The sequence below is a fragment of the Taudactylus pleione genome, unplaced genomic scaffold (assembly GCF_031769625.1).
Source record: "Taudactylus pleione unplaced genomic scaffold, aTauple2 ptg000089l, whole genome shotgun sequence".
Classification (NCBI taxonomy): Eukaryota; Metazoa; Chordata; class Amphibia; order Anura; family Myobatrachidae; genus Taudactylus; species Taudactylus pleione.
The window spans coordinates 6,055,266-6,070,074 of record NW_028284491.1 but is presented as its reverse complement, the minus strand read 5'-3'; the positions used below and the strand labels follow the sequence as shown (position 1 = coordinate 6,070,074).

The window sequence follows — 14,809 nt, the reverse complement described above, 5'->3', positions numbered from 1 at the left end:
GCTCACTCTGAATCAGGGCCCTCCTCCATGAAAATGGAGCGTCCTCCTGGACGTTCGTATAGCTGTGGGTGACCACCCACAGCCATAGCGAGCGTCCATGATGATGGTCAAGACCATCGCGACCATCGGACTTGAGACGGAGATCCTGCGGTAGGGTCTCCCTGCCACAAGCCCTGGAGTGATTTTGGCTCTATCAGAGCCAAAATCACTCCTGATGTCAGTGGTGCCGGCTTCAGACGGTAGGCGTTCCCATGGGAACGCCTCCGTCTGCCAGACACGCCCACCAAAGGGGGCGTGCTGTCAATCAACATCGACAGCACGCCCCCTTTGGTGCGAGACCCGGAGCGATGGAAAGCCCGTCGCTCCCCGGGTCTCGCGCATACGCACGACGGAGCTCCCTCCGTCGCGCGCATGCGCAGTGGGGGACATCGACCCACTTGCGAGCGTACTGCTGCTCGCGTGCGGGTCTGAATGACCCCCATAGTTACAGCCCTAAGTGGGGTTAATATGTTGTGGACAATGGAGGAGGTGCCCCTTCAGACCTGGAGCCCGGCAGCAGGCGCCTCCATTGTCTCCCATAGTTCTGCCCCTGACACATGGAGAAGTAATAAAACAACCTCTTCTTCCTGCAAAAATGCAGAAAAAAATGGTTTGTAACTACACTGACACCTTAAAAACTAAAGCTTTTTTTTACAAGTTGATACCAATTGACCTGTGTGCCCATTTTGTCTTCTGATTTGATGGCTGAAATCTTGTTTTGCCAACCAACCTGTATATATCAGATCAGTGATCAACTCGACATAAGTTTAAAAAATGAAATTGGAGCACTAATACTAATACAAATAAACTCTCGTGTAGTTTAGCTGCATGAGTGCAGATCATAAGGGGAGTTGCAATTGGTCAGAGTAGGGCGGCTCCAAACTTCTCTCTCCAACTCTCTTCCAGCCATGCTCCAAGCCCTGTCTTTCTCTCTGGCTCTGAGTTTAGTGATACAGTGGATTCTGTGGGTGGCAGCAGCGCTACTCCAGACAGAAAAGTTCTATGACCTGGCAGGTAAGGCGAGCATACATTCCGTTCATGCATTTGTCTGTGTGTGAGAGATCTGTGTGTACACTGTAATAGCCCACTGCTGGGATCATGCCGGCAGCCATATTTACTATGGGTAAGAGATTAAAGAACTTTTTAGGACCGCCGTAGCATTTTATTACACTGGCGCTGCATTAGACATGCACTAACCATAGCGTTCTTTACAAGCCTAGAACTGTGCGCTCTGCTTACTGGTTTTATGAGGCGATTCCTTACCCGTAGTAACAATGGCTGCCGGAGGTGCGATCACGTGACGGACGCATTCTAGTAACCTGGCAACTGAGGGCGGAGTTCTCCAAAGGGGTTATATAAAGTAATGCACGCATCTGCGCATTGAGGTGTGGCTGGTAATTTTTATGTGGTAGGAATGGATGAAATAATGCTCGAAGATACCAATGCCGGTCACATGCAACAATACAATAGTAAATCTTATGTGCAAAGGGTAGTGTCATTTACATAGTAAATATAAAGGGACTTTACCCTTATTACTTCATCCTGCTTGTTTCATGGTTTTACCTGTATGACTTAAACCATTATTGAGAATTGTTTGTTTGCTGAAATGAGCTGAATAAGGATTTATTAACATTTACCTTAAAAAAGTAGAATAGTGTTAAAAATAGAAACCCATACTCCCATAGCTTCCATTAGCAGAGCAAAGTAAAGAACCCATTGATCACCTTAAGGCCAGTTATACAATGGCAAAGCCATAGGGGTCTACAGAGCCGTAACTAGACTTTTTAGCGCCCCCTGCCATGGCACTGGTCGCACTATCCTAGTTACGGCCCTGGGGGGTCTATAAGCGGCCCTCTAGCTGTTGCTGGACTACACATCCCAGCATGCCTTGTAACATTTTTAGCATGGCCAAATAGCAAAAGAATTTATGGGGTTTGGCCCCTTCGTCAGGTGTCAGCCACTCTGTAGTAAAGTACTTAGGTATAATTGCTCAGCTCTCTCTGTGCAGATATGGATTCTATATTTGTATTGAATTTTGGAACTATAGTGGCGGTTTGTGCTTTACACCTGTGCCAGCTGCATATAATGATGAATATACACAATCATAAAATACTGTGCTTCAAATCCTTTCCTTACGTTATATTTAAAAGAGCTGTTGACCCCAGTTGCCTTAAACTTATGGAGGTTTGGACCTTAGATGACCAGAAGGTTATTTACAGTTCAGCAGAAAACCAGTGAAGGTTGGATGGTAGGTGGTACCAGACAGTGATGTGTTATATGGCAGAGACCAGGTTACAAACTGACAGCTCTTATTTTATTAGAAAATGGCAGTCAGGAGAGGAGTGAGCCTGCATTGCATGTGGGAGAGGTGGCCTTCAGTAGATAACACTGCTGGGATTGGGTTATATGTGACTGCGTCCATGCTACTGAGAAAACAAAGGCTATTCTATAGGAAAAGCTGGACCCATCCAGGGGAGATTTATCTGTGTAAATAAGTTTAAGTGGTTATATTACAGTAAAATAAAAATGTAATGTTTAGTAGTTCTTCAATACGATAATACATTTAAAATTCTATTTCTGCAGCAGAATATATAGTTGATCAACGATTACATGTTGCTGTTAAATAGGTAGTGGAACATTTATTCTTTTGGCACACCTCAGCCTAAGATGGACAGGAGCAAAGTATGTGCGTCAGAAGGTCCAGACCGGGCTGATCACAGTATGGGGATTGCGGTAAGTGCTTTCTTCGGCACTATATATTTTTTTGTATTGAAAAGTGCTGTGTATGCTGACATTTATATTCTGTTTTTCTGCTGTAGACTCGGGACATTTTTATTTCTAAGAATCCTTAGATATGGTCATGACAAGCGCTTCAATAAAGTGCGAGATGATCCTGGTAAATTTTTGGTATACTGGACAGTGCAGGGTGAGTATTGATGGGGAAAGAATGTTCCAAGCCAAATAAAGTTACCTAGACAGTGCACTACTTTAATGAATTTAGGGCCTGATTCAGACCCGGTCGCAAGCACTGAGAGCTCGCAACCGGGTCGATGGTGGCCCACAGCGCATGCGCATGATGGAGCCGGCAATCGTCGTGCACATGCGCGAGACCCGGCTAGCGACGGGCAATCCGTCACTCCGGGTCTCGCACCAAAGGGGGCGAGCTGTCGATGTTGAGTGACAGCTCGCCCCCTTTGGTGGGCAGGCCAGGAGGGTGCTGCCCAGACGGAGGTGTTCCCGAGGGAACGCTTGCCGTTTGGGGGCAGCCCCACGAGTGATGTCAGTGGAGAGCTTCCGGCTCTGTTAGAGCCGAAAGCTGTCTGGGGCTTGCGATGAATGAGACCCTACCACAAGGGTCTCGTCGCAAGCCCGATGGTCACGATGGTCTTGGCCATCGCGACCATCATCATGGCCGCTCGCTATAGCTGTGGGTGGCCAAGAGGCCGCTCCAAAAAAAAAAAAGCCCGGCCCTGATTCAGAGCGAGCGCTCTGTCAGAGCGAGCGGCTCTGTATCAGGCCCTTAAAGCAACAAATGTGGAGAGTTTTATGTGGGGTCATCCATGTGGCAACTGGGGCCAATAATTACTGGGAGCTGCATCATTTAGGTGGACCTGCCACATGCACACCGTGGAGGCTGCCATTTTGTAGACTGAAGCAATATCCAGGCTATGAATTCACTAGGAATAAATGACCTCACTGAGGCATTCTGGGTATATTGTCCACCTAGTGTAAATTGATAAAACAGATCTAACTATAAAGTATGTTGACTTTCCAATGTCTGTTTTACTTCACCCAGGTATCTGGATATTTGTGACAATGCTGCCTTCCTTAATGTTAAACTTTCAGAAACGGAACAAGCCACTTGGACTGTCTGACTATATGGGCTGGACACTCTGGGCCACTGGTTTCCTCATACAGGTGATTGCAGACCAACAGAAGTGGAATTTTAAAAATGACCCTGACAACGCAGTAAGTGTTATTAGGAGAGATAAACACGCTTCTTTACATCTCTATGCATTTTCCTCTTCTTGTCCTTGTTTCACAGTCTGTAATAAACATGTATTATAGCCTCCATACAGTGTTCGTTGTCCTACTTTTTTCCAATCAATTATTACTGCAGCCGGTTTTCTTACTAAATGTCTTTTTACCTTTCAATTTGCAGCAAAGCAGTCTTTCTCTCCCCCTCTCCCTCTCCCTCTCCCCCCACCCTCCCTAGCATTGCTAAAGTCGCCCATAATATAATGGCCTTGGATGCTAACTCTGTGTTTGTCTCTGTGTTATTTGTACAGGGTAAATTTATTCAGAGTGGTTTATGGGCATACAGTCGCCATCCAAACTACCTGGGAGAAATTCTACAGTGGATCGGCCTGTTCCTGTCGGCTTCAACAGTGTTGAGTGGTTTCCAGTACCTAAGCATTGTGTCCCCAATTTTTGTGTGGTTCCTGCTCAATTATGTCAGCGGTGTTCCTCTTCTTGAGAAACAGGCCATGAAACGATGGGGAGAAGATCCAGCATATAAGAGCTACATTCAGCAAACACCAGTCTTGTGGCCAGTGCAATTCTAATCTACAGCAAACATGGAAGATTCTGCATATGTATGCAACAGTAAAATCGGAGGCGAAGCAACTGTAGGTTCTCATTCACCTGGAGCAAAGACTTGGTGCCCCCTCCATGGCTCTCTCAGTGCCTCCTCTATGGATCTCTCATTGTTCACTTAAAAGCTTACCTTTTGGTTGTCAGGCTTTTTTGGTACTGCCGCTCTGCATTCCTTCTATGCTGCTCAGACAGGAAGTGAACAGACACTCCCTCTGAGCATGGACTGAATCTTTCACGCACATTAGTTACTAAAGTTTGTCACACCCGCTCCCCACTGCTTCCCCCACACACACATGGGCAAACACAGGATTTCTAGAGGGGGGTTTCAATGTCACACCACTTGGCATGACCATCATGCAAGAGAGTGTTACTATTATTTTAGCTAATTATAGGCCGTAACTAAATCAGATATGATGCCTTAGACAAGGCCTGGCCACCTGTGGCTCTCCAACTGTTGTGAAACTACAAGTCCCAGCATATCCTCCCACCAATCAGCAAGTAAAGCATTCTGGGACTTGTAGTTTCACAACAGCTGGGGAGCCACAGGTTGGCCAGGCCTGCTTTAGACTTACAAAATACTACATTACAATACATTCCCTAATCACTGTTTGAACAGGAAGCCTGTCTTTCATCCCACTGCCTGGATTCTGCCCAAGTGTATGTCACTCTTCTCTTTTCACCCAGCAGATAACTGTTTCTGCTCACCTCCTCTCATGGGCTCTGACTACTTTCACACACTCTCCTGCAGAGGGTGCTGTTCTTTCATCCTGGCTAATCTGTGCCGCTCACTCCTGCCCTCCTCCCTATCCCATACACTGGTACCTGGTAGGGCTGCAGATTCAGAGCACCCGCAGCCGCGCTATGCTCTGGAAGGTGACATCCCAGGCTTTCATGAATATGTCACTGCCAGGGCCTATCCACCCCAGTGAGTGACAGCTGAAACAGCTCTTCCCCTCGTTGTCTCCTTGCTGCACACTGCCAGCGGTCTGCAACGGCAGCATTATGTAGAACCCCTGCTGCAGCTCCAGCACTCCTCTAAATGTCTACGGGTGTGGTATACTGTGGACAATGTCTGTTTAGTGAAGGAGTTTCCAGGTACCTAGACCACCCATGAGTGTGCGACTGCCCCACATCTGCCATCCGGGGCACAAGCCCAGTCAGACCCATTCCCTAGCTTTGCCTCTGAGTAAAATATTGATGCTGTAATATTGTATTATGCAACTACTAAAGTTGGCATGACCATCATGCAAGGGCTGTATCTGCATCAAATATGGGCCCTCATTCAGAGCCACTCGCTAGCGGCAGTACGCTCGTTCCGAGCGATGTTCGCACATCTGCGCATGCGTACGGATCGTTATACGCATGCGCGAACCAGTCAGTGCGGCCGAAATTCATGTGCTCGCAATATAGCGAATGCCTGCTATTTTGAGTGACAGAATAAGGCGTATGTGGGTGGTAACAGGGGAAGGTGCTTGAAAACGGGGAGTGGAGATCAGAACGCAGGCGTGCTTAAAGGTCAAAACGGGCGTTTTATGGGTGTGCATAATTAATACAGCAGCGTCATTGACCACGTCACTGGGTTATTTTATAGCCAGAACTGCTCGCAAGATTGTGGTAGCAAAAACCAACCACAAGAATAGCGAGCAGTTCATACGCTGGTCGATGTACTCGATTAATCTAATAGCGGACATGACGTATGGTGCGAGCGGCCAGGGGGCGTTTTTAACAAATAAATGAGCGTATGTTTTGCTCGCTCGTTCAGACTTAGAGGTGTGAACAGACTGCAATTTGCGAACGGATCATTTGAATAGCCACCCCTTGTTTTTGAATGAACGACCGCAAATAGCGAACGGCTCTGAATCAGGCCCATGATGCTTTTGACTCAGATAATACTTTGGGAAGGAATAAGGCTTAAATGGGCAGTATTTTAATAGAAAAAAATTACATGGATAATATAGTTACATTGCATTTCCTAATCATTGTTTGAACAGGAACGCTGTCCTTCCCACCTCCTAGTGCAGGTCCTTCTTCTCCCCTCACCCCCAGCACTGAACACACCAGCAGATACTGTTTCTGCTCACCTCTCTCTTCTTTAATTCAGGTTTTCTGCCTGGGAGTGTCTGCCCTGTATTGCAAGTCAATGAGTTGGATAACTGTATACATTGTACTTTTTTTTAATAAATTCTTTTTAACTATTACTTTTGAAAAAAGTCAGTAATTTAAGAATAGCAGGAGTTGATGTTTTATATATATACATATATATATACATACATATATACTCTCACCTCTCTCCTACTCTTTTACCCATCTCCACTTGGATATCCTAACAGTAACTAAAGCTTAACGTGTCCAGTATAAAATTCAAGCTACTCAAACTTCACTTCAAAGCCCTCATCATCAACTCCTCCTCTTAGAACTCAGACTTCCTTACAAGGTACTTGCACTCTTTGACCAGTGCCTAACCTATGATAACCACATCTCACTCCTCCAAGAATTCTCCTGTGCTGCACTATGCCACTTCCTACCAGGGCCTCACCAGACATTCCCCCGACCTTAAATCTTTCAAGTGTGCTCAAAGCCAACCTTTTCACCATAGTTTATCCTATCCTCACTTGATACCATTCCCTCTCTGTGCTACCATCCCGTCCCTTGGTTATTGTCTCAACATTGCCTAGATTGTAATGTCTCACAAACAGGGCTCTCTCTATCTTCTGTCCAATGTCTGCCTCTCTACCATATGTTTTATGTCCTTCTCTTTCTATTTAGGACTTCTTTTTTGTCAGAGTGTCCATCAGTAAGACTCTATCTATTTTAATCAAAATATTATCTTTGTTCAGCACATCTCTGGTCACACAAGTCCAGTTGGTTTGTGGAAACATAATCTTCAAAGGAGGAATAAACACGAGAACTACTGAACCAATTTTGATTGGGTTTTCACTGAAATGTTCCTTGAGATCCTTCCTTTTGAGTAACATAAGCTATACACACACACCTATCAATCCTTTCTCCTCATCAGGAAGCCATTACAGAGATAACTTACTGGGCTTCTTCCAGCAGCAGCTTCTTATGTAATCTGGGGGGCAGCGTTTGTGACTGACAGGCTCCAGAGGACCCTAATGCAGGACTGAAGGAGAGGGAAGGGGCAGCCACCACACTGCAAGGCAACTATTGCTCTGTCTCCCGCCCTCCCCTCTCTGCTGCCAGATGGCCCCTGCCTCCTCATTGGCTGGTTGTAGCGCCAAGCTGCCTGGGTGGAAGCCTTCCCCATGAATGACAAGGGGAGGGCGATGACTGGCTCCTGTGTCTAGCAACGTTATGACACCATGTTGGGACAGCGGCGTGGCAATTGGCTGTAAAGTACTGTCGAAACTAGATTATTGGCTGAGACAAGATCAGTTTAAAATTGAATCGCAGCGACACCATCTTGCGACTGGCCGCAAGACGCCATTTTGCGAGATGGCCGCCTAAGCACCATTTTAGATAAACTCACACTTTAGTACATGTGGCGATAATACTATTAGCAAGTTACGGTGATTCACCAGAAGCCTATTTCATGACTTTACGTATTATAAAGGATATATTTCAGAAATGACTTTACAGTATGCCAAAATTGATTGCATTAGCTGAATAAAGCAAATGACTACGTGACAACTAGCTTGTGTAGATAAGCTTCCTGGACAGTGTCTGCCCTCACTACAGGTGGTCTGGCTCGAATACACACCTACATTAGCAGGCTTCCTGCAATTACATGATTTCAAAGACTAGAGTGTCATCTTAGGTCTGTCTCTTGTAGCTGGGCTATTTGCATTTCACACAAGAGACTGGGAGAATAAAGAGTTTTTTTTTTAAGCCTGGGACAGGTGGGGGGGACTGCTGGCAGAGTGGGCATGTGGAACTATCTGGCTCAGCATGTCACATTGTTAAGATGTTCACTTAGTGAGAGTTAAGTGCACCCTTCCTCATACACACATTAATACGTCTTTATATCAAACCCCGAATACTCACACATTACATATTCACACATAAGGTTTAAAGTGTATGATTTAAGTTGGTTCAGTTAGTTTAAATGCTAAGAAATAAAGATATTTGATAACTAAGGTATTATACATGCTAAACAAGTCGTGTTTGGTTTTGTACTGATGCCTACTCTTTTTACAGTATTCCGGTGTTATCGGTGGGGAGATCGCATCATGCATTCTCGAGTTATGGATCGCAGAGCCTACAAGCAACAAAATGTATATTTCATGAACAACTGTTAGGATGTTGCAGGGGGTGGGAAGGGAAAGATCCCCAGCTGTAAGAGGCCGGGAGAGTCTATTGGAACCAGCCTGTTAAATGCCCTGTAACAGATGCTTCTCCCCTGGGAACCAATGACATCAGCAACAAACTTCTCTATTGTCCTGTTTATTCTGGGGGGGTATAAATATGTGTGCTCAAATGCTGGGTTCTTAGTCTTCGTGCTGAATGCTGTATGACGAGGGGTCTCTTGCTGATGCCTATCTTCGGGTCCGGAAGCGCTGCGTATGTATACTGTACTTGGGTCTGTATAATTTTCTTTTGCACCTAAATTGTGTCTGGATCAATTGCGTGTAACTGTCTGAACTTTTACTCGAATAACACTTGTGCTTTGGAACCACAGATTCCAGGTCTAAGTCTTTATTTACTGTATGACTGCGTACGCAAATTAGCGTCATCCTTAGAGGTTTATAGGAAGGATTTTAGAAGGTACAGGCAGGGGTATATAGAGGTTCTGATCAAGTATCATTAGTTGGGGGCTCGTAGTGAAGTCACTTACCTGCTCACACGGTACATACGGCTATCGATATTTCAGCAAAGGGTGGAGTGGCCACATGCAGGGTTTGCCTGCAACCACTTTGTGCTGAAAGATCGCTATCCGTCTCTATGTGAATCAAGGAAGCTGACTAGAATCCAGGGACAAGAGAGGAAAAAGTTTGTTTTCCTCTGTTGATAGAACCTTACATTTAAAGGGGTGCCGCAGTACTGAGTACACGGCTGAGTCGCAGGTTTGCGCATAGCAAAAGACGCACTTTTGTGTACACAGTTAAAAAGTCATACGGTTGTGTGGTAGTTGCATTATTGTGTACAATAATGCGCACAATAGCGTATACGTACTTCCGGTTGTGCTGCCACGTGTTTGAACCAAGCCATTGAGGTTTACATTTTTTTTTATTACCAATATCTGGGTTAACGTGTATTTTTCTGCGCAGGAAAAAGTGTGTAACAGTGAGTGTATTGTTGGTAGGGGTAATATGTTCCCTACAGTTAAAGGTACCGTATGACCTTTAAGGGCTAGGTGCAAGGGTTAGTCTAGCCGCTCGGTAAGCAGCTTTACCGTTCTATACACAGTAGCAGGTGTACATGTTGTCTTTGTTGTAGAGAGGTGCGTGAGAGTAGCCGACATATAAACTCTCATAGGTGTGGAAGTTGCCTTACTAAATCTTATCCGGGTGTGGAAGTTGCCTTTTTCAAATCTTATCCAGGTGTGAAAGTTGCCTTACTAAATCTTATCCAGGTGTTTGGGCGCCGCCGAATTAAATCGTCCACAGGCAAGTGAAAGTATCTTGATTGTCTTTCACCAGTTTAAATCTTTATTGAAAAGCGTAGGAGTTGTCTCAGAATGGGAGCCACGCAAACAGAAGAGATGTTAGACAATGATGTGCTGCTAATGGAGGCGCCGATCGGATCGGCCCTTCGTATCATGCATACTAAGTACCGTACTTATGCAATAAGGTATTGAGATTTATGGTTTAATATGACGAGGAAGAGTGTTAGACCGTTTCCCAGAATTGGTAGTTTTGATAAAAATGTGTTAGACAATGTCCGGGATCACATCAGTTTGATGCGCTCCCGAGAGAAAAAGGTTAAATATTCTGAATGCTTAAAACTGTGGCAGCATGAAGGGGTTGCGTGGCTTAAAAATGTTCAAACAACGCAAACTAGCGTCGTGAGCACATTGCCAGAAAATACATCCGCAACGCTAAATTGCAATAAGGGCGAGCCGCAAAATGACACGCACGTGTGGCAATGTAGCGTCATGGAGAGTATTGCCAGCAGTTCACGCTCACCTCCCCCACCTTATGTGGATGGAGGTGCAAGTACAGTTACCAAAAATACCCATAAAAATGTAACAAGCAGTTGTACCCTCTCTTAAGCAACTATAAAGAACATGTTCATGATGTGGATGATGAGCCTATTGTAATGTCTGCCATTTCCCATGGTGTACAAATGATAGATGCGGCATCACCACAATCACGAGTGGTGCCTCCATCTCCATCAGTAACAGCAAGGGAAGTGTTAATGCCCTCTGCACTCGTAGAGGAAGTTGTTCATACGATACGCAGCAGACTAAACCCCCAGCCAGGTAATCAGGTCAAAGGTAGCAGCGTTACCGGTCTGCATCCCATTCGGACAATAACTGTTCCAAATAGAAATGCAGATGCAAACGGTATAGTGCCCACGAGGGAAGTAGTAATGCATTGTCCTTGGACAAGAGCAGAACTAAATTCCTTCATAAATGATTTCCCCGATACCAAAAAGGAATTAGCCAAATGTCAAAGATTTTTGAGAAATTTGGGTAGTTCACATGAACCCACTAATAAAGATTGGCGTGTGGTGTTAAGGGCCTGTCTGCCATGCAATACCGACGTGACAAAATTTATCACGCATTGTGTATTGGATGGTGACGTTCCCTTAACAGACCAAGTAAACCAAGGTAACATTTCTCGCATTGTAACTCAATTGGGTATATATTTTCCAGTAGTAGTTAACTGGAACAAAGTTTTCACCATTAAGCAAAAGGAGAGTGAATCTGTACACTTGGATAGAGAATATTAAAGATAGCACTCACCACCGGGGAATGATAGTCACAGTACTTGTGGACGGTCTGAAAGAGAGTTTAAAAACCCGGGTTCAGACCTCACAGCCTGGCTGGTGGGGACTCACAATAGATACCCTCATAGAAACCGCCTTTGAACATGATAAAAACATCTCCAAGAAGAGAGAAGCCCAGAGCGAAAAACTAATGGCTGTCAGTATACAAGCTTTGGAGGGAATGACGGTAACATAACAGCCAACAGACACACTTGCACTTACACTCACTTCTGAACAAGTATGTGCTCTCACTAACCCCTCGCAATAACAAACACAACTCTATCCCACTAACCCGATGCAACCACAGGTCCCAGGCTATCCATCAACTTCTTATCCCCCACAATACCCTTACCCATATCCACCACCTTTACCCTGTGTGCAAACCTCACAACACCACATGTCTTCACCCGATAACGAACATGTTTTAACTGTAAACAAACAGGACACTTAAGTAGAAACTGTACAGTAAAAAGAGTAGGGATCCCACATCAGGGAAGACCTGGATATCCCCATAAGGTATATGCACAGAGGCCAGCAAATGTTCAGCAGGCACCAGCTCCAATTGTAGCTGTAAATACTTTATTGGAGAATGGTAGCCAACGCTAGGGGTCAGGTCATACCTGTAGTCTACAGATAGTCAGGTTAACGGGAAGTACTAGGGAAGAACCGGTCATGATGGTTGATGTAGCTGGTACTGAATATCCTTTTCTTGTAGACACAGGGGCGACCAGGTCAGTGATAAAATCTCCCGTTAATTTGCAGGTGACCAACGAGACAGTACCAACAATGGGTGTAACAGGTAAAGTGGAACATTATCCTTTAACAAAAGTCCACAGAGGTTACTATTGGGCCGTTGCATACCAGACATTCTTTCCTTCTGGCTGCTGCAGCTCCTACTAACCTACTGGGCAGAGACTTGTTATGTAAGATGGGATGTGTTATATATTGCACCCCTGATGGTGTATTTTTAGATATCCCAGAGAGAATGGTATACGAGATGCGGGATATGTTAGACACTCCTCAAAGGATAATGTATCACTCTACAGTTTTAAATGAAACTCCATCACAGGTAGATGAAATGTTGTCCCTAATTCCAGATTCCCTTTGGACTAAAGATGGACAGGACACTGGATTAATGGCAAACGTAAGCCCAGTAATGGTAAATTTAAAAAGCGGGAGGCAAGCTCCAAAAATTCCCCAGTACCCACTAAAGCTGGAGGTAGAATAAGGGGTTTTTCCACTAATTGAGCGATTATTGCAACAGGGAATTTTAGTTCGTACAGCTAGTGTAGCCAACAGTCCCATCTTTCCGGTGAAGAAGAGTGGTGGGAGGGGTTATAGGCTGGTACAAGACCTTAGAGGTGTTAATAAGGTAGTAGAGAGCCAATTCCCTGTAGTGCTGAATCCAGCTGTCATTTTGATGCTGATCCCACCAAATGCAACCCATTTCACTGTCATTGACCTCTGTTCTGCTTTCTTCTCTGTGCCTCTCCATCCTGACTGTCAGTATCTATTTGCATTTACGTACAGAGGTTTACAATACACATGGACACGATTACCCCAAGGTTTCATAGACAGCCCCAGTATCTTCTCCCAGGCATTGCACGACTGTTTACAATCTTTTCAACCTGCCAATGGATCTGTTCTAATTCAATATGTGGACGATTTATTGCTATGTTCTGACTCGTTTATGTCACGTTTGAATGATACTAAACTTTTGTTACTTCATCTCCCACAAACAGGACACAAGGTGGCTAAGGACAAACTACAGCCGTGCCAATCCAGAGTAAAATATTTGGGACACTGCCTAACCCAGGGGTTACGACACCTTACAACAGATAGAATCCAGGCCATACAAAACATGACACTGCCGCAGAATCAACAGCAAATTCGTACCTTCTTGGGAATGTGTGGATACTGTAGAATGTGGATACCAGGTTTTTCTATTTTGGCCTTACCTTTACAGGAATTAGTCTCTTCCTCAAAGCCCGATCGTGTCATACACACAGAGGAATCAGAGCAGGCTTTCCTTAATCTTTAGGATAGTCTGACAAAAGCTTCTGCATTGGGAATACCCGATTATGAAAAACCTTTTGATTTGTATTGTACGGAAGCCGACGGTTGTGCTGCAGGTGTCCTTATACAAAAACATGGTGATGCCAGTAGGCCCGTACCATACTACAGTGCCCAATTGGACACTGTGGCAAGATCACTCCCCACCTGTTTGAGAAGTGTAGCAGCTATCGCTCTATTGGTGAGTAAAAGTGAGGACGTAGTATTGGGCCATGATATGATTGTCTACACTCCCCATGCTGTATCTGCTCTGTTGAACTCAGCTCAAACCAGACACGTCTCCTCGGCTAGGTTCACCAAATGGGAACTAGCTCTAATCACTCCTGCAAATATTACTGTTAAACATTGCAGTACGCTGAATCCAGCAACATACCTACTATATGTACAACATGATGTACAAAGGGTGGAAGGAGAGGAGTTGCTGGCGGGAGGTGAGTTCGGCAGACATAAGAATACGCATGATTGTATGACATCTGATTCAGACCTTTACTGCTAGACCTGACATACATGACACACCTTTAGAGAATGTGGATGTAACTTTTTATACGGATGGGAGTTGTCATAGACAAACAGACACAGGTGAATTATGTACAGGTTATGCTGTTGTAAATGGTACAGACATCATAGAAGCTAAACCTCTCGGTCCTCCTCACTCAGCCCAGGTGGCAGAGTTAGTAGCACTGACTAGAGCATGTGAACTGGCAGCAGGCAAATCTGCTAACATTTACACTGACTCGAGGTACGCATTCGGGGTGGTGCACGATTTTGGGGCTCTATGGCATCTGAGAAATTTTATGACAGCAGCAGGCACACCAGTTGCACGTTCCCGACACATAAAACATCTTCTAGAAGCAATCCAACTGCCCAAAGCAGTGGCAGTAATTAAATGCAAAGCCCACACATGTGAGGATGACCCGGTGTCACTGGGCAACAACAGAGCTGATGAAGCTGCAAAATGGGCAGCAGGGTTAAAAATGTTTTCTCCATCTGAAACAATTATGCCATTTCAAACTATTGACATGCTGAAATTAATTGAGATGCAAAATTTGTGTTCAATTCAGGAAAAATCCATTTGGAAGTCCAAGGGATGTGGGCAAGAATCCTCTGGGCTCTGGAGGGATGGACATGGTAAGCCAGTAGCCCCCAAGGCATATTACCCCAGCCTGGCTGAGGCAGCACACTGCCTGACTCATCTGGGTAAACAGGGTAT

The 14,809-nt window shown here is 45.1% G+C and overlaps 1 protein-coding gene across 2 annotated transcripts; it reads left to right on the top strand.

Moving 5' to 3' along the window:
• The first annotated feature begins 932 nt into the window (after positions 1-932).
• On the top strand, positions 933-6,833 carry LOC148527315 (uncharacterized). Of its 2 annotated transcripts, none has more exons than XM_088469250.1 (5): positions 933-1,053; positions 2,667-2,772; positions 2,859-2,965; positions 3,836-4,008; positions 4,329-6,833. In XM_088469250.1, exons 1-5 carry the CDS (start codon positions 948-950, stop codon positions 4,602-4,604), a joined length of 768 nt encoding a protein of 255 aa, XP_088325376.1. In that variant the 5' UTR covers positions 933-947; the 3' UTR covers positions 4,605-6,833. The 2 variants fall into 2 exon arrangements, with proteins under 2 accessions (XP_088325376.1, XP_088325375.1); XM_088469249.1 differs by having other exon boundaries at positions 945-1,053; positions 3,836-3,957.
• The last annotated feature ends 7,976 nt before the right edge of the window (positions 6,834-14,809 follow it).

Excerpts from the sequence above, each read along its gene's own strand:
- LOC148527315 (XM_088469250.1), top strand. The coding sequence starts at position 948 with ATGCTCCAAGCCCTGTCTTTCTCTCTGGCTCTGAGTTTAGTGATACAG. Across the intron at positions 1,054-2,666 it reads AAAGTTCTATGACCTGGCAG|GTAGTGGAACATTTATTCTT; the intron begins GTAAGGCGAGCA and ends GCTGTTAAATAG. Across the intron at positions 2,966-3,835 it reads GGTATACTGGACAGTGCAGG|GTATCTGGATATTTGTGACA; the intron begins GTGAGTATTGAT and ends TACTTCACCCAG.